This window comes from Pseudophryne corroboree, chromosome 3 (assembly GCF_028390025.1).
Source record: "Pseudophryne corroboree isolate aPseCor3 chromosome 3, aPseCor3.hap2, whole genome shotgun sequence".
NCBI classification, from domain to species: Eukaryota; Metazoa; Chordata; class Amphibia; order Anura; family Myobatrachidae; genus Pseudophryne; species Pseudophryne corroboree.
This window is the reverse complement of record NC_086446.1, coordinates 523173107-523198657: the sequence shown is the minus strand read 5'-3', so window position 1 is coordinate 523198657 and position 25551 is coordinate 523173107. Positions and strand designations below refer to the sequence as shown.

At 45.2% G+C, this 25551-nt stretch overlaps 1 protein-coding gene across 2 annotated transcripts in view; it reads left to right on the top strand.

Annotated features, from left to right (window-relative positions):
- FAAP100 (FA core complex associated protein 100) overlaps nt 1-23785 on the top strand; it is a 93900-nt gene extending 70115 nt beyond the window's left edge. For both annotated transcript variants that reach the window (XM_063961123.1, XM_063961122.1), the window contains 4 exons: nt 2134-2258; nt 2447-2563; nt 3210-3299; nt 23485-23785. In XM_063961123.1, the coding sequence (XP_063817193.1) occupies nt 2134-2258; nt 2447-2563; nt 3210-3299; nt 23485-23619 (467 nt within the window). In that variant the 3' untranslated portion in view covers nt 23620-23785. The remainder of the gene's footprint in view (nt 1-2133; nt 2259-2446; nt 2564-3209; nt 3300-23484) is intronic.
- Nucleotides 23786-25551: the final 1766 nt, after the last annotated feature.

Below are 25551 nucleotides of genomic sequence, written 5' to 3'. Positions count from 1 at the left end.
ACGGCTGGAGTCAGAAAATCTGACTCGCTGTTTATCCTGTATGCACCCAACAAGCTGGGTGCTCCTGCTTCTAAGCAGACTATTGCTCGTTGGATTTGTAGTACAATTCAGCTTGCACATTCTGTGGCAGGCCTGCCACAGCCAAAATCTGTAAAAGCCCATTCCACAAGGAAGGTGGGCTCATCTTGGGCGGCTGCCCGCGGGGTCTCGGCTTTACAACTTTGCCGAGCAGCTACTTGGTCAGGGGCAAACACGTTTGCTAAATTCTACAAATTTGATACCCTGGCTGAGGAGGACCTGGAGTTCTCTCATTCGGTGCTGCAGAGTCATCCGCACTCTCCCGCCCGTTTGGGAGCTTTGGTATAATCCCCATGGTCCTTACGGAGTTCCCAGCATCCATTAGGACGTCAGAGAAAATAAGAATTTACTTACCGATAATTCTATTTCTCGTAGTCCGTAGTGGATGCTGGGCGCCCATCCCAAGTGCGGATTGTCTGCAATACTTGTACATAGTTATTGTTACAAAAATCGGGTTATTATTGTTGTGAGCCATCTTTTCAGAGGCTCCTCTGTTATCATGCTGTTAACTGGGTTCAGATCACAGGTTGTACGGTGTGATTGGTGTGGCTGGTATGAGTCTTACCCGGGATTCAAAATCCTTCCTTATTGTGTACGCTCGTCCGGGCACAGTATCCTAACTGAGGCTTGGAGGAGGGTCATAGGGGGAGGAGCCAGTGCACACCAGGTAGTCCTAAAGCTTTTACTTTTGTGCCCAGTCTCCTGCGGAGCCGCTATTCCCCATGGTCCTTACGGAGTTCCCAGCATCCACAACGGACTACGAGAAATAGAATTATCGGTAAGTAAATTCTTATTATTTTTCGTATACTTTATACAGTCAAAACTCTGGTCTAAACATTAGTATGACAGGAAAGGCGCAGCCTCACCTGACCGCACGTCACTGCCTACCCTATATCCTTACACTCTGTTTCTGGCTTATTGTTTTAATTTGTCATTTTGTTCCTGCTATTGCTGTAACACAAGACCTTTCCAGATACTTTATTTATGGTATTATGCCTTGTACCCTTTCTTTAATATTGTGTAATAATCTTCAATAACACAAAACTGTATGAAAAAAAAAAAATGTCAGTGAGAGGGCATCGCTGACTCAGTTAGGCAAATATAATCCAGGAGAACATTGGGCCTAATTCAGACCTGATCGCAAAAGCAAACTTTTTCTCTAATGGGCAAAACCATATGCAGTGCAGGGGGGACAGATATAACATGTGCAGAGAGAGTTAGATTTGGGTGGGGTGTGTTCAAACTGAAATCTAAATTGCAGTGTAAAAATAAAGCAGCAAGTATTTACCCTGCACAGAAACAAAATAACCCACCCAAATCTAACTCTCTCTGCAAATGTTACATCTGCCTCCCCTGCAGTGCACATGGCTTTGCCCATTAGAGAAAGATTTTGCTGCTGCGATCAGGTCTGAATCAGGCCCTTTGCCTCCACCAGGTCGCCTGCTCAGTGGCTAGTGAAAGATGACAAATGCAGGCACTTGATTGGCAGTGTCTCTCTCCTTTGACACAGGGGGGCGCAGATATGTTTGAATTGGCAGTAGTGTAAAAGTACAGCCCTGGCATCAGCAGTCATAATGTGAAACAAAAATTCTTCACCCCAAAAACAACCACAGGCGAGAACTGTTTATTTTTTAGTGTGCACTGCCTCACAGTGGACACAGCATCATTAAATGTTCATTTGTAGAGTGAAGGAATCAAATAGATGCATTGAAATATTTATTTTATTTATTTATTAGCAGTTTCTTATATAGCGCAGCATATTCCATTGCGCTTTACAATTAGAAAAATAGCTATAGAACAAAACTGGGCAAAGACAGACAGACAGACAGACAGACAGACACAGAGGTAGGAAGGCCCTGCTCGCAAGCTTACAATCTATAGATATATTTTATTTTATTTTTGTAAAAATGTGCTGTAAATATTCCACAAAAGGGAAATAAAAATATTATACATGTACTAAGGTCTGCTATATTATATATGTTCTTTATATTGTGGTATGTTATCTTTTATTCCATTACATCTATGACATAGCAGTATCTATGTTGTTTCACGCAGGGAGACCCCTCTGTTCTGCTGCATTGCATTGGCTGCTGTCCGCAGAGTTGACAAAGGTGCAGAATCTGGTAGAGGTGCAGGGTGTAAACCCAGATGGAAGGAAGTTTTGTCTGCGAGTTCAAGAGGTTAGTCTACGTCATACAAAACACTGAGATCTATTATTAGTTACTGTGTAATGGCCGTGACTTATGATATATAAAGTGACCCATTGACCATGATATTTATGGCTGTTAAATAAAAATTATTGCATACTGCATATACAAAGGGAATTTTACAAAACAACATTATATATGTGCTTTTTAACTTTGTTTAGGTATCTGTGCCAGACTTGTCATCAGATGGAAATATTCCAGCCATTGAAGTGCAAATATTAAGCTCTCATTTACATGCTGTAGCATCTCTTCACCTGGCAATCATCAACCGTTTCAAGGTAATATTACATGTTACAACCCAGCACTGGTATATGCAACATTTACCAATTGAAGATGTAACTGTTATAGGCCCTACACACTGGGCGATATCACTCAAAGATATGAACGATCTCGTTCATTAATGAACGAGATACCGTATATATCTTTGAGTGTGGAGGTTCCAGCGATGAATGATGCGCTGCCCCGCGCTCGTTCATCACTGGTGCCCCGTTGGCTGTGCATGCAGGCCAATATGGATGATCTCGTCCACATTTGCCTGCACTTCTATGGAGCCGAGTGATGGGGGGAGTGAAGTAACTTCACTCCCCCCGTCACTGACCCCCCCCCGTCCATCCCCCCCCCACCCCCACCCTGGGTTGGCCGTATCCGCCGTCGGGCAGCTCGGCGGCAGATCTTTAAATGTGTAGGGCCCTTTAGACTACTGATTGGCTATACCTGTTTACCAATCTCAGGACTCAGGTGACTCCATGATTTACGTCCTCATACACAAGATACCAGAGCTAATTATAATGTTCCTTCTGTTTTTTCCTTCTTTGGTATTTGTGTAAAACTGTTAGCGGGAGGTGATGCCATGCATAGTAATATATATTGATGTATATCAGTACTGGAAATGTTACTGGTAACTTGCCAAATTCTGTATCCTAGATCTTACTTCAACAAAATAAGACAAATAATGACTCCCGTTTTCCTGACTTGAATTTGGGGAACATTCAGCAGCAGTATAGTGTTCATGAGGTGAGTTGTTTTAAAAAAAATATTTATATCATGCGGGGGTGTACAAATGCAAGTCGTGTGATAGAATATAGTTTTCGATTAAATGCTCTTTAAAATTGAGTATGAGCATGAAGGCCAAAAAATGTAATGTGGCAGTTGTTGATAAAGGTGTTTAGATATTGTCATGGCTGCCGGGCTGTGAATGAGGGGATTATGAATGTGGAAGTCATCCCCTATATACTGTATATGGCCCATGAGATGTATTGTAAAAAACAACGTCCCTGGCACTACTGTACGTGATGCGCAGCTTGGAAGTCTGCTGTCTGACCAGGTCGCATCACATACATCAGGCAAGTCCTGCTGTGTCTCCTCTCTGTAGGGAGGAAATCTGTTCTGCACAAGTGTAGAACAGACTTCCTCCTGCTGCAGTGGCCTCCTGGAAGAGATGTTGTGGTCCGTGATCGCCGACATCTCTTCCGAAATTACTCCCCAAAATTCCTTGCTAGCGGCATTCGAGAGCCTCCATGGTGCTGCAGCAGGGGGGGGACAGATTATCAGTTCCCCCTGCCCCAAGCTCCAATGCACTGTCTCTGCAATATGGTGAGACCAGAAGTATTTTGGATGTTGGGTTTTTCCGTATTTTGGAATAATTGCATACCATAATGATATATCATGGCGATGGGACCCAACTCTAAGCACAGAATGCATTTATGTTTCATATACACCTTATACACACAGCCTGAATGTCATTTGATACAATATTTTTAATAACTTTGTGTATTAAACAAAGTTTGTGCACATTGTGCCATCAGAAAACAAAGGTTTCACTATCTCACTCTCATTCAAAAAATTTCCGTATTTTGGAATATTCCGTATTTCAGAATATTTGGATATGGGATACTCAACCTGTAATAATATACATATAAAAGAAAAACATAGTGACACAAGAGGAGCGGGGTACTTATCTGCGGCCTATTGGCACTGGGGGGGTGAGGGTGGGGATTCTGTGAGGGGTTCTGTTACCACCAGGGCGTGTGAATGCTCTTATGCCACTAAGGTGAATATTTGTGATGATGGATGGAAGTAAAATTACAATGGGGGCCGATGTGGGATGCAAAACACCCGGTAGGTATATTTTTGTAAATAAAATATTTAAATATATCTTTAAGAATACTTTTCTAAACCTTATTAAATAAAAAAGTCACTTTCTGAGCGGTTTTCGAGGGAAAAAAAATCATCGGGTATGTGGTTAATCTGCTGGACTTTAAAATGGCTATTTCTGTGTGATTTTTCTACTGCTTTTATTAAATGGACTAAGATTTGCTTTGCATATTATTGGTGTGCTGGTCTACTTCTTTTATTGTGCCCCTGGTGTAGTCATGAATGCTGAACTTTTATGATGTAACATTATTATGGGCAGCACCCTGTGCATTGTTGCTTGGATGTTACAGTGTATGTGTCTTTTTCTATATATATATATATATATATATATATATATATATATATATATATATATATATATATATATATATATATATAGAGAGAGAGAGAGAGAGAGATCTTTGAGCTATCTTAAAAAGCATAATTTGGGCCCAAAATATGCGCACACTCTGTTCTGTCTGTTGGCAGTACTGCAAGGAGACGGACCAAAGTTGTACTTCAGATACTCAGTTTGGCCACACCTATAATCTTGCTGGCAGAAGGGTGGAGCCACATTCCTCCTTGTGACAGGCCTGCAGTATCCCACCCACTCCTGTAACCTCCAATAGAAGTGCTTTGTAACTGATCTGTCTTGTTTCTCACAATGAGGTTTATTTTGTCACATTACTTGTTACTTGTAAATCTGGTATATAACATTTACTATTCACACAAGCACTAAAATAATAATTATTAATTTTTGCTTGTCTTTTATTTTATTTTATTGTTATTCTGTGATTAATCACTCTTTCATATTGTTTTGCACCTTCTTGATCTACAGAAAAAGATTCTCTCTAGAATAAAATACTGTAGTATCTAGGAATAAGAGATTTTCTTGATCAAGAAGATAATAATAGGATTTTAATTACCTACCGGTAAATCCTTTTCTCGTAGTCCATAAGGGATATTGGGGAGACTCCTTTGGACCCCGTCTATACCCCATGGTACTAAATCTCCCCAATATCCCTTATGGATGCTAGAGAAGCAGGGTTTGGTCTGTGTGCTTCCATCTCCCTTCACTGTTGTACGCTTTTTGTTGCACATGAAGCTGGGAGATTTGATATATTCTTGAGGAGTGGAGACACTTGAACAGCTACCCAGGAGACTGGTTGTGAAAGAAAGGGATAGTTCATAACGTGATGCAGAAAATCTTGTTTAAGACTACAATAGGAGCCAAAGGGAAAAGGCTAACGTTTTATATATAACAATTGCTAAACTTCTGTATCACATAAGTGCAATGCCATGCAGGGACTGAGATCCAATCTAGTTCAGAGATTTTATAAAGCCGTTCCATATTTAGTAACTTTTGTTTCCATACCTCCTATATAAATAGGATTCTGTACAATCAGACACACCAAGCGTCCTTTTTGACAATACCTATGTTTTCTGCTTTGTTTTTATTTAAGGATAGATGGTACCCTTATATTTTTAATAGGCTGCTGGTGCATTTAAATTGTCAGGGCAAACATGTTCTTTTACCTTGCAATTAAAATGTTGAAGGGTCTGCCTCAATTGAAATGGCCTCCTTCAACTTCCAAATGAGTGACTGATATACTTTTGGGGACAGACTCTGTACCTGACCTGAGCTGGAACAATTACCACTGAACAGAGTAAGAACCAACTAGCTGATATGGAATTAAAGGTAATTCCCACCTTGCCATATCCTCACAGAGCAGAGAATAAATGTATAAAAATTGGAATTTACTGTCTATTCTACCAACTACTGCACAGACAATACTTGATTCCTAGGCCGGCATAAAAGCTAGCAGCATCTGATTGTCCTCCTGTCAGTTTGGAGCAGGTAACTCCCTTAAGAAGAGTACTCCTTCCATCCTTTTGGTCTTTTGTCTGAAGTGAAAGACGAAAAAGTAGCAAACTGCAATAGGTAAATAGCAGAACACACAAAAAAAATGACAATATAAATTAAACCTGCAAGATCACCCACATAACCTAGTAAATCTGGGGGTATTAACTACTCAACAAAAGGAGGAGAGAAAAAAAAACCCACTGCAAAACCTAATATCTCAATGCACACAGGGGTAAAGGAAGTACTGCACAGTGCACACAGAGGTAAAGGAAGGAGTAGTGCTTGAATGCTGCAGCTTTAAGTTTGCTAATTGTGAGAGCCTATCGCATAGGGGGTGCAAGTGGAACACAACACCTCTCCCCCAAGGGTACAGTACTAAGGTGGCAGCTGTGCCTAAGGATGGCCCTTCAGCTACCTGAGGGGGATATTTACTAAACATAATTATCTAAAAAAATAAAAAAGAGAGAAGTATCTCTTTTCCAGGGGCAGTTGCTGCACAGTCCAAAATTAAGATAGGGGAGCCAGAGCAACTGTCACCCTATACACTGCCAAACATCGCTGACCAGGACTTGATGGCAGTTGCTGTGGCTCCCCTATTTGATTTTTGGACTGTGCAACAACTGCCACTGGAAAAAAGATACTTTTTATTTATTTATTTTTTTTAGATAATTATGTTTATTAAATATCTCCCTGAGTATCTAGTGGTGGAGATACCTTCCACTTGAGTTGGCCCCTAGACCACGCTGGGGTCTGTACCCCTTGTGGATACAATGAAATCTCATAGAATGTGGTATAGATTTTATGTATTTGCTGCCTTCTTCTGGTAGGTGGTGGTGCAGGGCTGCCAGCAGTGTCTTTAGTGGTAGTGGCTGCTCCCCTAAAGGTCTCCAACGTAATGGCGGGCATCTGTCATAGGAGGATACGGCTGTGGCACATTTGGCCCCACTCCTAACCTTGCACGGGATACGGTCATTAGGTCGACACAGCTTAGGTTGACAGTCATTAGGTCGACCACTGAAGGTCAACATGCATTAGGTCGACATGGTCAGTAGGTCGATATGGTCATTAGGTCGACATGTACTAGGTCGACAGGTCAAAAGGTCGACATGAGTTTTTCACATTTTCTCTTACGTCCTAGAGGATGCTGGGGACTCCGTAAGGACCATGGGGATAGACTGGCTCCGCAGGAGACATAGGCACTAAAAAGAACTTTAGATATGGGTGTGCACTGGCTCCTCCCTCTATGCCCCTCCTCCAGACCCCAGTTTGATACTGTGCCCAGAGGAGACTGGGTGCATTACAGGGAGCTCTCCTGAGTTTCCTGAAAGAAAGTATTTTAGTTAGGTTTTTTATTTTCAGGGAGCCTGGTGGCAACAGGCTCCCTGCATCGTGGGACTGAGGGGAGAGAAGCAGCCCTACTTAAATGCTAGGCTCTGCTTCTTAGGCTACTGGACACCATTAGCTCCAAAGGGAGTCGGAAAGCAGGTCTCACCCTCGCCGTTCGTCCCGGAGCCGCGCCGCCGTCCTCCTCACAGAGCCGGAAGATAGAAGCCGGGTGAGTATGTGAAGATAGAAGACTTCAGAGGCAGCAGAAGACTTCGGATCTTCACTGAGGTAACGCGCAGCGGTAACGCTGCGCGCCATTGCTCCCACACAACACACACACGGCAGGCACTGTAAGGGTGCAGGGCGCAGGGGGGGCGCCCTGGGCAGCAATTAAACCTCCGATCTGGCTGAAATATATATATATATATATATATATAGGCTCTAAGCAATATATAAGAGATCCCCCGCCAATTTTTAAAAGATTTTAAGCGGGACCGAAGCCCGCCGCTGAGGGGGCGGAGCTTGATCCTCAGCACTCACCAGCGCCATTTTCTCCACAGCACACCGCTGAGAGGAAGCTCCCCAGACTCTCCCCTGCTGAACACGGTGACAGAGGGTTTGAAAGAAGGGGGGGGACACATAATTTGGCACAGTGTAATAATAATAATAGCGCTATCTGGGTAAAGATATTTGTTTTTCCCTGGGTCATTGGTGCTGGGTGTGTGCTGGCATACTCTCTCTCTGTCTCTCCAAAGGGCCTTGTGGGGGAACTGTCTTCAGATAAGAGAATTCCCTGAGTGTGTGGTGTGTCGGTACGCGTGTGTCGGCATGTCTGAGGTAGAAGGCTCTCCTAGGGAGGAGGTGGAGCAAATGAGTGTGGTATCTCCGTCGGCAACACCGACACCTGACTGGTTGGATATGTGGAATGTTTTAAGTGCTAATGTGAATTTATTGCACAAAAGGTTGGACAAAGCGGAGTCCAGGGAGTGTACAGGGAGTCAAGCCCTGCCTGCCACTATGTCGCAGGGACCTTCTGGGTCTCAAAAGCGCCCACTATCCTAAATGGTAGACACTGATACCAACACGGATTCTGACTCCAGTGTCGACTACGATGATGTAAAGTTACAGCCAAAATTGGCTAAAAGTATTCAATATATGATTATTGCAATAAAGGATGTGTTGCATATCACAGATGACCCCTCTGTCCCTGACACGAGGGTGCACATGTATAAGGAAAAGAAACCTGAGGTAACCTTTCCCCCATCTCATGAGCTGAACAAGTTATTTGAAAAGGCTTGGGAATCTCCAGACAAGAAACTGCAGATTCCCAAAAGGATTCTTATGGCGTATCCTTTCCCAATTAAGGACAGGATACGGTGGGAATCCTCCCCAAGGGTGGACAAAGCGTTGACATGTTTATCCAAAAAGGTAGCGTTGCCATCTCAGGATACGGCAACCCTCAGGGATCCTGCTGATCGCAAGCAGGAGACTACCTTGAAGTCCATTTATACACATTCTGGTACCTTACTCAGACCGGCGATAGCATCGGCTTGGGTTTGTAGCGCTGTAGCAGCATGGACAGATACCTTATCGGCGGAAATTGATACCCTGGATAAGGATACAGTTTTATTGACCCCGGGTCATATTAAAGATGCTGTTTTATATATGAGAGATGCTCAAAGAGACATTGGCCTACTGGGTTCTAGAGTCAACGCTATGGCGATTTCTGCTAGACGAGTCCTATGGACCCGCCAATGGACGGGTGATGCCGACTCGAAGAGGCATATGGAGGTTTTACCTTACAAGGGTGAGGAATTGTTTGGGGACCTAGTTTCCACGGCCACGACAGGTAAATCAACTTTTTTGCCTTATGTTTCCTCACAGCCTAAGAAAGTGCCACATTATCAGATGCAGTCCTTTCGGTCGCATAAAAACAGGAGAGTACGGGGATCGTCCTTTCTTGCCAGAGGTAAGGGCAGGGGGAAAAAGCTGCCAACCACAGCTAGTTCCCAGGAGCAGAAGTCCTCCCCGGCCTCTACAAAATCCACCGCATGACGCTGGCGCTCCGCTGAGGGAGTCCGCCCCAGTGGGGGCACTTCTTCGACTTTTCAGCCACATCTGGGTTCACTCACAGGTGGATCCCTGGGCAATAGAAATTGTTTCCCAAGGTTACAAGCTGGAATTCGAAGAGGTGCCTCCGCGCTGCTTTTTCAAATCTGCCCTACCAGCTTCTCCCCCAGAGAGGGAGATAGTTTTAAATGCAATTCAAAAATTGTGTCTTCAACAAGTGGTGGTCAAAGTTCCCCTGCTTCAACAAGGGATGGGGTATTACTCAACCCTGTTTGTAGTCCCGAAACCGGACGGTTCGGTCAGACCCATTTTAAATTTAAAATCCTTAAACCTATACTTAAAAGGTTCAAGTTCAAGATGGAATCGCTCAGAGCGGTCATCGCCAGTCAGGAAGGGGGGGATTATATGGTGTCCCTGGACATAAAGGATGCATACCTTCATGTTCCCATATATCCACCTCATCAGGCATACCTGAGATTTGCGGTACAGGATTGTCATTACCAATTTCAGACGTTGCCGTTTGGGCTTTCCACGGCCCCGAGGATTTTCACCAAGGTAATGGCGGAAATGATGTTGCTTCTGCGCAAGCAGGGGGGTCACAATTATCCCATACTTGGACGATCTCCTGATAAAAGCGAGATCACGAGAGCAGTTGCTGAACAGCGTATCACTCACGCTGAAGGTGTTACAACAACACGGTTGGATTCTCGATATCCTGAAGTCACAGTTGGTTCCTACGACTCGTTTGCCCTTCTTAGGCATGATTCTGGATACGGACCAGAAAAGGGTTTATCTTCCGATAGAAAAGGCCCAGGAACTCATGACTCTGGTCAGGGACCTATTAAAGCCAACAAGAGTGTCAGTGCATCACTGCACTCGAGTCCTGGGAATGATGGTGGCGTCTTACGAGGCCATTCCCTTCGGTAGGTTCCATGCGAGGACTTTCCAATGGGACCTACTGGACAAGTGGTCCGGGTCACATCTACAGATTCATCAGATGATCACACTGTCTCTCCTGTGGTGGCTGCAGAGTGCTCACCTTCTAGAGGGTCGCAGGTTCGGCATTCAGGACTGGATTCTGGTAACCATGGATGCGAGCCTCCGAGGTTGGGGAGCAGTCACACAGGGAAGAAATTTCCAAGGTCTCTAGTCAAGCCAGGAGGCTTGTCTTCACATCAACGTCCTGGAATTGAGGGCCATATACAACGCCCTTCGTGACCTACCAGTTCTGATTCAGTCAGACAACATCACCGCAGTGGCTCATGTAAACCGTCAAGGCGGAACAAAGAGCAGAGTGGCAATGGCGGAAGCCACCAGGATTCTTCGCTGGACGGAAAATCATGTAAGCGCACTGACAGCAGTGTTCATTCCGGGAGTGGACAACTGGGAAGCAGACTTCCTCCGCAGACACGATCTACATCCAGGAGAGTGGGGACTTCAGGAAGTCTTCGCACAGATTGCAAGTCAGTGGGGACTGCCCCAGATAGACATGATGGCGTCCCGCCTCAACAAGAAACTACAGAGGTATTGCACCAGGTCAAGAGACCCTCAGGTGGTGGCAGTGGACGCCCTGGTGACACCGTGGGTGTTCCAGTCGGTCTATGTGTTTCCTCCTCTTCCTCTCATCCCCAAGGTATTGAGAATCATAAGAAGAAGAGGAGTACAGACAATTCTCATTGTTCCAGATTGGCCGCGAAGGGCCTGGTATCCGGATCTATAGGAAATGCTCACAGAAGAGCCGTGGCCTCTTCCTCTAAGACAGGACCTGTTACAACAGGGGCCCTGTCTGTTCCAAGACTTACCGCGGCTGCGTTTGACGGCATGGCGGTTGAACGCCGGATCCTAGCGGAGAAGGGCATTCCGGATGAGGTCATCCCTACTCTGATAAAGGCTAGGAAGGACGTGACAGCTAAACATTATCACCGTATATGGCGGAAGTATGTTTCTTGGTGTGAGTCCAGGAATGCTCCTTCGGAAGAATTCCGTCTGGGCCGTTTCCTTCACTTCCTACAGACTGGAGTGAATTTGGGCCTAAATTTAGGCTCCATTAAGGTTCAGATTTCGGCCCTGTCCATTTTCTTTCAGAAGGAATTGGCTTCTCTCCCAGATGTACAGACTTTTGTGAAGGGAGTGCTGCATATCCAGACTCCGTTTGTACCTCCAGTGGCACCCTGGGACCTTAACGTGGTGTTACAGTTCCTTCAGTCTCACTGGTTTAAACCACTTAAAACGGTGGAATTAAAATATCTCACTTGGAAAGTGGTCATGTTGTTAGCCTTGGCATCGGCTAGGAGGGGGTCGGAGTTGGCGGCTTTATCTTACAAAAGCCCCTATCTGGTTTTCCATGTGGATAGAGCGGAATTGCGGACTCGTCCTCCATTCTTGCCCAAGGTGGTTTCATCTTTTCATATGAACCAACCTATTGTGGTGCCTGTGACTACGCGAGACTTGGAGGATTCCGAGTCCCTTGATGTGGCCAGAACGGCTCGGGTTAGAAAAACAGAGGCACTGTTTGTCCTGTATGCAGCCGACAAGGTTGGCGCTCCTGCTTCGAAGCAGACTATTGCTCGCTGGATCTGTAACACGATTCAGCAGGCTCATTCTACGGCTGGTTTGCTGTTACCAAAATCGATAAAGGCCCACTCCACTAGGAAGGTGGGCCCTTCTTGGGCGGCTTTCCGAGGTGTCTCGGCATTACAGCTGTGCCGAGCTGCTACTTGGTCGAGTTCAAACACCTTTGCAAAGTTCTACAGGTTTGATACCCTGGCTGAGGAGGACCTCATGTTTGCTCAATCGGTGCTGCAGAGTCATCCGCACTCTCCCGCGCGTTTGGGAGCTTTGGTATAATCCCCATGGTCCTTACGGAGTCCCCAGCATCCTCTAGGACGTTAGAGAAAATAAGATTTTAAACCTACCGGTAAATCTTTTTCTCCTAGTCCGTAGAGGATGCTGGGCGCCCGTCCCAGTGCGGACTACATCTGCAAGACTTGTATATAGTTTTTGCTTACATAAGGGTTATGTTACAGTTTTGATCAGTCTCGGGCTGATGCTGTTTTGTTTCATACTGCTACCTAGTTCGTATATTCCAAGTTATACGGTGTGGATGGTGTGGGCTGGTATGAATCTTGCCCTTAGATTAACAAAAATCCTTTCCTCGTACTGTCCGTCTCCTCTGGGCACAGTTTCTCTAACTGAGGTCTGGAGGAGGGGCATAGAGGGAGGAGCCAGTGCACACCCATATCTAAAGTTCTTTTTAGTGCCCATGTCTCCTGCGGAGCCCGTCTATCCCCATGGTCCTTACGGAGTCCCCAGCATCCTCTACGAACTAGGAGAAAAAGATTTACCGGTAGGTTTAAAATCTTTTTTTTTTTTCTTTACATTTTCGGATTTTCCCTACTTGACAATCCACGTGGAGTACGATTGGAACAGTAACCTGTGCAGAGTGAAGCGAGGGGACACGGTGCACTAATTGGGGTTCCCCGTCACTTTACAAAGAAAACGACACCAAAAACAGTCCAAAAACTCATGTCGACCTTTTCACCTGTCGATCTAATTCCCATGTCGACCTTCAGTGGTGCCAGCCGCAGAATCTTTTCTGACCACCGCACCATTCTTGTCGGCAGCAATATAAAAGCTCTTGGCTATAGCACAACTAAAACACATGACTCTGCTTTGCAGGAGTACAGCTGGATATATCCGACATTCTATCAATTCAAACCTGTGCAAAAAGTCGTTTTTGGAGACTGTTATCCTAAAACTAGCTTTTTATTTCTAACAGTGAGAAAACTGCCTTCTCCTTATATTGATAGCAACATTTGAAAGGCAAGAAAAGGTCTTATCACTGGTTTTGGGCATTATTATTATTATTTATTGTTATTGTTTATACCGCACCAAATGTAATATGCAGTGCTGTAAAGAGAATATATATTTATTTTTGCATACATTCTAAATCCTGCATGAAGGTGCACATACCAGCTCTACAGACATGCTGATTGGTATCAAATTCAGAACCACAGTAATCATTTTTATCTCTTGTTGAGAGGGTAGAGCTTTTTTGTAAATTTATGATGGCGCCTACCACATTGCTGATCCTTTGTTCCAGCTCAACATTGTGTTTTGTGTTTGATGACCATGTTAATTGATGCTTTTATTGTGTACATTTATTTTAAGCAGCATAATAACAAGGGAGGTTTCTTTTGTGTTCTCAGCAGCTGTTGAGGATAATCCCTGGTTAGATTGTAGAAGATTGGGACTCTCACCAAATGAGTATTGTGTTGTTCTGGTGAGGGTGGGGCACTGCAGTGAGGGGGAGTTATGAGTGCACATAATTCAGGTTTGCCCACTTTACACATTTTTTTGTAAAGAATTTTGTTACAAGTCCAGTATACAATTTAATTAGTCATAAATGAATTAATTACCTTTAGGACCAACTTGTAGGGAAAAATAGGTGAGTGACATCTGTCTACCGAAAACACCAATTTCTGAAATGCGGTTTAGGCTGCATGGGCTGATATTCCTAAGTAATTGCTGTATAGGTGGAAAAATTCAAAAACATGTAGTCAGATTTGCAGCTACTGTTGGCACTATGCTGATATCAGCAATATGTGCAAGTTCTGATCTTAGGCTGAACAAACAAATTGTAGTTACAGATAAAACATGGTTCTATATAACCTGTCAATGTTTTTTGTTTTAGTTTTAAGGGTTCCACAGGTTCCTGTGTACAATAGTACCTGGTGCAAAGAGTGTTATTGTTGGTTAGCCTTGCTTGTATTGTGTGTACAATTTTGGCTAGGCTTCATTTACGAATGCTATACCTTGGTCCAACCTGGTAACTCTGGTGTCCTCAGTCTGAAACAGAGAAAAGTTGTTCAAAATTTACCTGTATTGGTATCTGGTTCCATAGCGCTTACAGGGAATCCTCCCAACCTTCCCTGATTTGTGATGAAGGGACGGCAGCCAGAAGGGCACTCTGCTCCACATGTTTTGGACCTGTCCAAAACTGACACCCGTGTGGACTAGTGTATAGTGTCATTGCTTAGGTGACTAGCATAGGATCCCCACCTCAACAACTCACTCCCTGTTAACTAGATCTCAAATGTCTTATAACATAATCAAAAACTCATGTAGCACATAATTAATGCAGCAAAAATATTGGATTGTTCTTAGTCGATAGTCTGTACCTAGGTGATATATCACAAGCCCTACCTCCCTTGTTTCTTGCTTTATGATATGTGGCGCTTCTTATCCCAACTTGCTTTTCTCAGGTTCTGTGCTGTATAAATGTTGGTTTCTCACCTTAATTGTTTGTTCTACTCAAACCTACCATTTTATCCTTGTTGTAATAATGAATAATTAACATTACTAGTATTGGGTGTGTTCATTTCTGCTGCGGGGTACACTGGGCTCCACAAGGATTAACATCGGGGTGTAGAGTAGGAACTTGATCCTAGGCACCAACAGGCTCAAAGCTTTGACTGTTCCCAAGATGCACAGCGCTGCCTCCTCTATAACCCCGCCTCCGTGCACAGGAGCTCAGTTTGTAAAGTTGGTGCCATGCAATAAGCAGGCATATCAACAGGGGGGCTGCTCCTGCAGCCCTAAGAAAAGCTAATTTCAGAAGAAAGAATATCTGAAGACTTCAAGGGCTGCAGCAGTGTTAGATGTCAGTCAGACATCCCCTGCTGCAGCTCCATCACTCCCCCAGCGGCGATGTATACTCCTGCGCCCTGGTTGCCGGGTCACTGCAGCGGAGGCTCCGGTGTTCTTCATACGTTAGTCACACACTCGCTACTGTCTCCCGGATCGCGTGGCCGCATTAGAAGGGGTGGTAAGGGGTCTCTTTGGCACGCTGTAATTGCGATCCAGCGCAGCCGTGGGAGGTGGGCTGCGTGCGTGCTGGCGTGGACACTGTAAATGGCAGCCGCTCCACTAGCCTCCGGGACACAGGGCACAGGTATGGTTTTTGTCTCTGTGAAAAACCTTTTCATTACAGCCCGCAGCGCCCGGTGGGGAAGCCAGCAGGGGGATAAGGCCTGACCTGTAGCCCCTCCCCCAGCCCCAGGGCGCCATTTGGGTAAATGTTCCTGCCCTGGAGCTGCATGTATATCTCCCTCACTCCCTGTCAGCCGCCATTACACAGAGCTGCGCTGTTCCTGGGACTGCTGGGGCAAATCCTCCTCTGTAAAGCCGCCTGCTCGTCAGCGCTGTGCATTTTACAGGACACTTAAGTATTCTACCTGTCAGTGGACAGTGTTAGTTAAGAAAGAGTGCATACTGTCAGGGTTGTGTGGTACAAACACCCTGTGATATACATCCAGTACTTACTGTGTTTTGTTGTATCTACTTTACATATATATATATATATATATATATGTATGTATGTATGTTATATATATATATATATAGCTATACTGAGTATCACTTTGTATTGCTGGTCCAGTGCAGTCTTATTGTTTGGAATAACTTCTGCATTGTACATTTGTGACTATATGTGTGTGTGCATGTAGCTGCTGCGTGGCTTCCATCTCGTGTATTTCACTCAGCTTGCTACTCCTATATCCTGTAACCTGAGGGGGCTAAGTGCGTCAGGTTTATTAACTGGTATAGGTAGTTCACAAGATATACTTATTGTGTATTTTTCTTTGTGATTTATAGTCACCATATATCTCTTGGATTCCCGGTTTGTGCTGACACACTGCACTGGGAGTTCTTGCTAGGTATATCGCTGCTACTATTGTACTTGGTTGCCTGAGCTTATCGTTATGTCAGCTACACGGGGCAACAGATCTGGGGCTTCTCCCACATTGCGTGGTGGTGATGCTGCAGACACTTTTGGGGACAACATGGCAGCAGAGAGTTCAGGTTCAGGGGGGGGTTCCTTACCTCCCAGTGGGTCTGTAGCAACGGGGGCCACTAATGACTCACCTTGGGCTACCTTCTCCATGTTATTAAATACGCTGTGGGACCTCCTATGCCAGTGCAGCAGTTTATGGTCCCTGCAGTCAATCCGCCATGGGCAGATCAAATCTCATCTGAGTTACAGCACTTGAACCGATCACTGACTAAAAATAAGTCTCACTCTCGCCCGCCTAGGACTAAGAAGTCTTCTAAACAGGCCGCTACATCCTCACAATCCACCGCTGTTCCGGACACATCCTCTGAGGATGATGGTGCATATACTGACCCCACAGACACTGACTCAGATGCTTCTGATGGGGAAGGTAAGTCACTGGTGGATGTCCCTGATTTGATTGAGGCTATCAGGCTCATTCTTCAGGTCTCTGATGAGCCTGAGCCTGAGGCTGTCTCTAAAAATCCGGACAGATTTAAACGTAAGAAGGTGGTTAAACAAGTTTTACCTCATTCTAATCACCTGGCTGACAAACGGCAGGAATCCTGGGAAAATTCGGGAACAAAATTTACACCGCATAAGAGACTGTTGGCTCGCTATCCTCTTTGCGGAGCTATGTAAGAATTTGGAAACTCCTCCGCCTGTAGGTTCTCATGTTGCACGCATGGTAGTTTCCTCAGCTCTGCCAGTGACTACCATCACCTCTCTGAAGGAACCGACGGATACACGTGTGGAGGGTTGTTTGAAAGCGATTTACACCCTAACGTGGGGCTTTGCATAGACCAGCCATTGCAGTGACATGTGCTGCTGAAGCTGTTGAAGCATGGGCTCAGGAGCTGGAGGCGGAGCTACCTTCCAACGCTTCTGATCATGCCAGACAATGTCTCTCATATATTGCCACAACTTCTCTTTACCTTAAGGAGGCGGCTTCCGATGCCGGGGTGCTGGCGGCCAAGGCTGCCACTATGTCTATCTTGGCTCGACGTATCCTTTGGTTGAGATCCTGGTCGGTGGATATGGATTCTAAGAAAACCCTGGAGGTGCTTCCTTTTAAGGGAGACATTCTTTTTGGAGAAGACCTCAATAAGATTGTGGCTGACCTGGCTTCTGCTAAAACAGCTTGTCTACCAAGTACGGCTCCTTCTGCACAGAAGGCTAAAAGTACTTTCTCTCTGCCCTTTCATCCTCCAGGTAAAGCAAAAGGTCGGGCGTACCCGAAACAAGCTCGTACTTCCAAACCTGCCAAGCCCAGACCAAAGCGGGCCTGGGTTGCCCGTCAGCCTGCTTCCAAAATTGACAAGCCTGCCGCATGACTGGGCGGGCCTCCCCCTGGGGATCCCAGGGTGGGGGGCTGGCTTCTAGGTTTTGCCCAGGAATGGTTGAAGACCATTTCAGATGCCTGGGTAAGGGAAGTCGTCACTCAAGGTTACGCCGTATCCTTCAAGAAACGTCCCCCTCATTGATTTTGCCTGACAGACGTCCCTTTGGACCTGGTGAAGGCAAACACTCTTCATTCGGTGGTACAATCCCTCCTGACCACAGGAGTGGTAGTACAGATGCCTCTGGCTCAGAGAGACAAGGGTTACTATTCACCGCTGTTTCTAGTCCCGAAACCGAATGGGTCCTTGCGGTCCATTCTCAATCTCAAGTCCTTGAACAAGTATGTGAGGGTCTACGCTCTATTGTTCTGGCCTTGGAGCCTGGGGACTATATGGTCTCCCTGGACATACAGGATGCCTACCTGCATATTCCTATTGCAATGTCACATCAGCAGTACCTGAGGTTTGCGGTGGGCAACCTTCATTACCAATTTCAGGCGTTACCTTTTGGTTTGACAACGGCTCCGCGAGTTTTCACCAAAGTAATGGCGGTAATGACGGCTGTACTCTGCCGTCAAGGGGTCAGGATCCTGCCGTACCTGGACGATTTGTTGATCCTGGCAAATTCCCCAGAAATTCTCCTGCCTCATCTAGATCTGACTGTCCAGTTCATGAAAGCCCACGGGTGGCTAGTCAACTGGAAGAAATCTTCCCTGGTTCCTGCTCGGAGCATGGGGCACCTGGGAGCGTTATTGGACACTCACAACCAGCGGTTGTTCTTGTCTCAGGAGAAAGTCCTGAAGCTTCAGGACAGGATTCAATGCTTCCTATCTCCTCCGCAAGTGTTGATACATTCGGCAATGCAAGTGCTAGGTCTCATGGTTTCGGCTTTTGACATGGTGGAGTATGCTCAATTCAATTCTCGCCCTTTGCAGAAGTTAATTCTTGCCAAGTGGGACGGCCTGCCTCACCGGATCAGATCTCAAATGATCTCCTTGTCTCCGGAGGTCCGCCTGTCACCGAGCTGGTGGCTTCAGGACCATCGATTGAGCAGGGGTCGTCCCTTCTGGATATCCAACTGGGTCCTGCTGACGACGGATGCCAGTCTGAGAGGTTGGGCGCGATGTTGGAACAACACTCCCTTCAGGGTCGGTGAACCGAGGAGGAGTCTCTACTCCCAATAAACATTCTGGAACTGCGGGCGGTGTTCAATGCACTGAACCTGGCCCAGCATTTGATACAGAACAGACCTGTTCAAGTACAATCGGACAACGCCACCATGGCGTACATCATTCATCAAGGCGGCACTCAAAGCCGCATGGCAATGAGGGAAGTATCACGGATTCTTCAGTGGGCAGAACGCCATCTGCCAGCCATATCCATGTTCGTTCCGGGGGTCCTAAACTGGGAAGCGGACTTTCTCAGTCGTCAGGACGTACACGCCGGAGAGTGGAGCCTCCATCCGGAGGTCTTTCAACTTCTCGTGGACAAGTGGGGCCTTCCAGATGTGGACCTGATGATGTCTCGACACAATCACAAGGTTCCGGTCTTCGGGGCAAGGACAAGGGATCCTCAAGCAGCGTTCGTGGATGCTCTGGCAATTCCATGGAACTTTCAGCTGCCGTACGTGTTCCCTCCGGTGTCACTCCTGCCCAGAGTAATTAGGAAGTTCAAGCAAGAAGGAGGAATCCTACTTCTGATCGCTCCAGCGTTGCCCAGACGGCACTGGTTCTCCGATCTAAAGGGCCTCTCGCTAGATCGTCCCCTTCTACTTCCACAATGACCAGACCTCCTCGTTCAGGGCCCTTGTGTGTACTAGGACTTGGCCCGTCTGGCTTTGACGGCGTGGCTCTTGAAGCTTCCGTCTTGAGGGCCAACGGTTTTTCTGAGGCGGTCATTCATACTATGTTGAAGGCCCGTAAGCCGGCTTCTGCTCGGATTTACCATAGGGTCTGGAATTCTTACTTTACTTGGTGCGTTTCTCATAATCATGACGTTTTCAAGTTTAGTACTGTCAAACTGTTGGCCTTCCTACAACAGGGCCTGGACTTAGGCCTTCGTCTGGCCTCCCTCAAGGTTCACATTTCTGCCTTGTCGGTTTGGTTTCAGAGAAAGATTGCTGCTCTACCTGATGTTCATACCTTCACTCAGGGCGTGTTGCGGATTCAGCCTCCTTATGTACCACCTGTGGCCCCTTGGGATCTGTCGGTGGTTCTGGAGGCCTTGCAAGAGTCTCCATTTGAACCTCTTGTGTCTGCAGACCTTAAGTGGCTTTCCCTTAAGGTTTTGTTTTTGCTGGCTATCGCTTCAGCTAGAAGGGTCTCGGACTTGGGTGCCTTATCCTGTAAGTCCCCCTATCTGATTTTTCACCGTGATCGGGCGGTTCTTAGAACGCGTCCGGGTTATTTACTCAAGGTGGTGTCTTCCTTCCACATTAACCAGGAGTTTGTGGTTCCGGCCTTTAATTCTCCTGAGTTGTCATCTAAAGAGCGGTCTTTGGATGTGGTAAGGGCTTTCCGTATCTATGTGAAGAGAACCTCTTCCATTCGGAAATCTGATTCTCTTTTTGTACTGTTTGGTTTTCACAAATGTGGCTGGCATGCTAACAAGCAGACCTTGGCCAGATGGATTAGAATGGTGATTGCACATGCTTATGTACAGGCTGGCCTTCCAGCTCCTGCTACCATTAAAGCCCATTCTACTCAGTTGGTCGGACCTTCTTGGGCGGCCCGCCGTGGTGCGACCCTTGAACAATTGTGCAAGGCGGCTACGTGGTCCTCAGTGACAACGTTCAGTAGGTTCTATGCCTTCGATACTTCTGCCTCCCTGGATGCTTCCTTTGGACGCCGGGTTCTTGTGCCCGCTACAGTGCGTCCCCTCCCATAAGGAACTACTTTAGGACATCCAAGATGTTAATCCTTGTGGAGCCCAGTGTACCCCGCAGCAGAAAACGAGATTTATGGTAAGAACTTACCGTTGTTAAATCTTTCTGCGAGGTACACTGGGCTTCACAAGGCGCCCACCCTGACGCACTTGGCTTCTTTGGGTTGGTATGGCATTAGCCGCTGACACCCTCTCCTGTAGTGAGTGTGTGGTGTATGTGGCTACTCGCGATTGTCGTCTCTGGTACCTGCTACTGCATTGGATTGGTTAACGAAACTGAGCTCCTGTGCACGGAGGCGGGTTTATAGAGGAGGCGGCGCTGTGCATCTTGGGAACACTCAAAGCTTTGAGCCTGTTGGTGCCTCGGATCAAGATCCTACTCTACACCCCGATGTTAATCCTTGTGGTGCCCAGTGTACCTCGCAGAAAGAGATTTAACAATGGTAAGTTCTTACCATAAATCTCGTTTTTTCACTACATCTCTTTCCCTGATCCCATTTTCGCATTATCTGTCTGTCCACCTCCGCTTAACATTTTTAAATAAAAATATTGTTTAATAAATAAATAAATAATTTTATGTCTTGTCCATAATGTTTGTGTGTCAAGTCATCTATAGCAGCGTTTTATCTTCTATAGGGTCTCCACATAATGCCTCCACACGCTGCCACGTTGTGTGGGAAGCTGTGTGGATTCAGAGGTGGAGGGGTGAATAAGTGTAGTTCAGTCCTGTTGCTCTTTGTGTTTGTTGCCATTGGTGCAGCTGTTTGTCCATTGGCTGTGGGATATTTGCGTTACGTGTTGGATTAAATCATAGTTGCCTACCCTCCCTCATTCTGCAGGAGACTCCCTGAAATAGCAGTAATCTCCCTCACTCCCTGAATAGACCAGCAATCTCCCTGATTGCACCTTACCCCCATGATGCAGCTGTTACATTCTTGAGGAACAAAAAGAAAGATACGTACATTCAAATGGATCATCAGTGCCATTTCCCTGCATAAGTTATAAGGCACATAATGATCCCTATGGCTACATGCATTTTAAATAAGGTTTCTCATGGCCACTTACAGTATATGGAACCCCTTGTAAAACACAATATACTGTACAAACAAATCCTGAAAAATGTCAGTGTCTTTTTTTTAAACAAATAGATCTTATTAACTTTAGGGCTCATTTACAATTGGATTTAAGTAATTTTCATGACACGCCTCTCAGATGTAGCAGTACACGTCCGCGCTGATAGGTGTTACTTTCACAGTCTCAGTGAAATGCTTTTTCAAAAGTAGGCAAGTATGGCTTAAATTCTTCATCATACTTTAATTGTACAAGGCTGTGGCGGAAAATAGGGGATAGGCCTGAGGGGTGGACCTTTAATCAGGTTGTAGGGATTTTTTTTACAGGGGTTTTCCACCTTACAGTGGCTTCATTTTGTCATGTACTCACTGTGGAGCAGCATTTCCTATCTGCATGCATTGTTTTTCCTTTCTGTTCTATTAGCCATCTCTTCATATTATCGTATAGAGTTGTTTATACTGTATGTATTGCCCTGGAAAGCCACACAAACCTGATTTTATTATAGAATCATATTCAAGACAGGCAACTCTGCATTATTTGGCCATATGGAAATGTGAATAAATAACTTACACAATAGTGATGCACTGCTTAATGCCATATGACAGTAAAGCACTGTACTTATGTTAGATGTCAGGAAGGTGTATACAAGCTGACAACTTACGCTCATCTAAAAGTGTAAAGCATATTTAAAAAAAAAAAGACTAATATTTACTTCTGGAGTTAGAAACTCTGTGCTTTCAAAAATTATTATTTTTGAATAGGGTGGGAATAATTGTCTCATAATGTACAGAAGAATAATCTTATACTTGGGTAGCTGTGCACAGTGTATTTTATCTCCATGTTTCCATTAATTAGCAGATATTGTACCATACTCACCTATTCTCCAGGAACCTCTATGAGAAACTATGTGCTATTCACTGCATTTTGCTGCGAGGGGGAGGGGCCTAATGAAGCAAATATTTAGACCCTGTCCCTATCAGTTGTCACCTGCATCTCCTCTCCAGGCTTCTTACGAAGAGGAGATACGAGGTCGAGTCACATTATTATGACCACCAGCTAATAACCAGAGTAACCGCCGTGTGCAGCGTGTACAGCAGCTCAACGTTTACTGAACTGTCATTTTAGCCCCCAGGTTAATTTTGACGGTAAGCTGCTCTACTGTAGCGTGTCGCTCGGCACCTTTGTAGCCGACCGTCATCTCTTACATCAATAGCACGTGGTGCACCTCAGTTTCCACATCTGTTATTCGCAGTGGTGCCATTTGTCCAGTCACGATACACCTTCACCACAGGAGCCCGCAAACAGTTCACAAACTGCGCTGTTTCAGAAGTACTGCCACCCTTGACCTGAAAGCCGATAATCATCCTTTTTTTGCAACTCTGATAAATCACCCCTTTTGCCCATGACCGCAACGAGTGATATGCGTGCTGACAGCCTATTACACACCTTATATACCTACCAAGCCAGCGCCCAACACGTGACGTACTTCATGGCTACGCGCTGCCGACGTGAAATGTAGGAGGTGGTCATCATAATGTGACTCAACTGTGTAACAGTTGGTTAGTATGTATCATACAAATAGTAATCAATAGCATTATCTGGACTGTGCAGTGATACTAAAAAGGGACGCTAACTGCCATGTCTTAGTGAGCTTCTGATAATGATGTTCTACTTTATATTCAGTTGTTGCTAAAAGAAGTGAAGACCCTGAAAGAGCGTCTGTGTGTGGATGAAGACATCATCTCCAGTACTGCTGCTCAGAGACTACTCCATATCTACAGAGAATTACGAGAGAGTCCCAGCCTGCTCTTCATTTGACTTAAACCACAATCCTTTTCTTTACTGTGGATAACAGCAACTCTCAACAATTTTCAGGATGGGACTTTGCGGAGGTTAGAATAGAAATTCAATCAGACAGTATGGAGAGGTTTCTGTTTAAATTACCTAAATATGGGAGTGATATTAAAAGATGATTTGCTGAGAACTTGTCATTGGATGAACATACTTGTGCATGGGCCAGCACCTATAAAACATGTGATATTACTAGGTTAAAGATGATTGCAACCCAAAACTACTGTAAGTGTTGTTTTGGGTGGATAATTTTGAATAGGCAACAGATAGCGGGAAACTGGCAATAATTCTTCCCATAAAACCCCCATATTTAATAAACATGTTTTTACATTTAGAGATATCAAATATATAAATGTATTTTTCCAACGTTTCCTTTTACTACCTATGGAGACTTTCTGTCGCCACTCAAGACGCATTTTAGGTAGAGATGAGCGGGTTCGGATTTACTTGGTTCTTTACTCCAGAATTATCGCCATTTCTTATTTTCTGGATTTTTCTTATTGGCTAACCAAAACGTGATGTCCGATGGCCAATAACGAGATTCTGGTAAATCCGAGTAAAACCGAACCCGCTCATCTCTAGTTTTAGGACTCACAGCACTAGAGGTGGGGCAGTCCAATATTCAAATAAGGGAGCCACACCGACTGCAGATGGTATGGAGCCCCTATTTGAATTTTGGACTGTCTGCGACTCCTCATCTGAAACTGTGACATATGCAAACCACATTATATTGTGATAGCACATTTTAGGATATTGTGCAGTCACAATATAGCATATTAAATTATAGGGGTATTCAATTAGGGTCTAGTGAAAAAACATCACTTTTCGTTATGTTTTTGCACCTGCACTGGCAAAAACGTGGGTCAGTTTAGCTGATTTTGAGGCATTTTCCACCAATGCCTTTTTCACACAAAAAAAAGTGAAACGGCTCGCAGTTGAATATGCAAGGGGGATGAATTTGATAGCTACGAAAATTGTCTGAGCTGATTGAATACCCCCCATAGTGAAACAAGAGATATTGTGGAGTAAAACGGAGACTTAAACCTGTCACTCCATCAACTACAGATAGAAATTGGGATTTATGTAGCACACAAAACCTGTAGAAGAGAGGGTATTGTCTCACTGCACTGGTCTATATCCTGTAGAACTACAGATGGAGCCACGGTTATTGTGGTACAGTCTGTGCTTTGGCGCGTCCGTCTAGGCGCACCCATTGCAGCGTATGGACCGCACGCGTGTCCGTGACGTGCACGCGCCCCATTCACTACAATGGGAGCATCGCTGTGCACTCCCGTAGCGGGGCTAGGCGCCGGATCGCATAGTCCCACTGGGTGTGCATGTTTGCGATGGAGTCACACTAGATGAGCGTGGCCCCATCTGTATATGTAAAAAACACTATTGAAGAACTTTACCAGAAAAAGGTGCTAAAGTTAAAAATAGAGTGGTGGTGCTCCCGCTGAGTAAGCAGAATATGCAAAAAAGGGGACAGGCACTCATAGAGTGCTAGTAAGACTCAGACTGTGGTTGAGCACTCTTATAGAGGTATCGGGTTCAGTGATAATAAAACTAACTTTTAATACTGCATTTAATAAGGCCTATACAAGGCCTATAAGAGTCTAAACACGTAAGATACAGGTGAAATATGAAAGACAACAATACAACACATGAGAATAAAACACATATATTTAATAAGCACACAGGAACACGTCTGAAGGTATTTGACAATCATAATATTCAATGTATAGAATTAAATAGCCCAGGGGTAAAAAACCTGAGCTGGTCAGTGCTGGATCTCTACATCAGGTAATTATTACAGGCATATAATGGGGCATGGAAATATTGAGGTAGCTAAGTCTGACTGACACGATTTCTGGTTTGTAAGGAACATAAAATTGCACA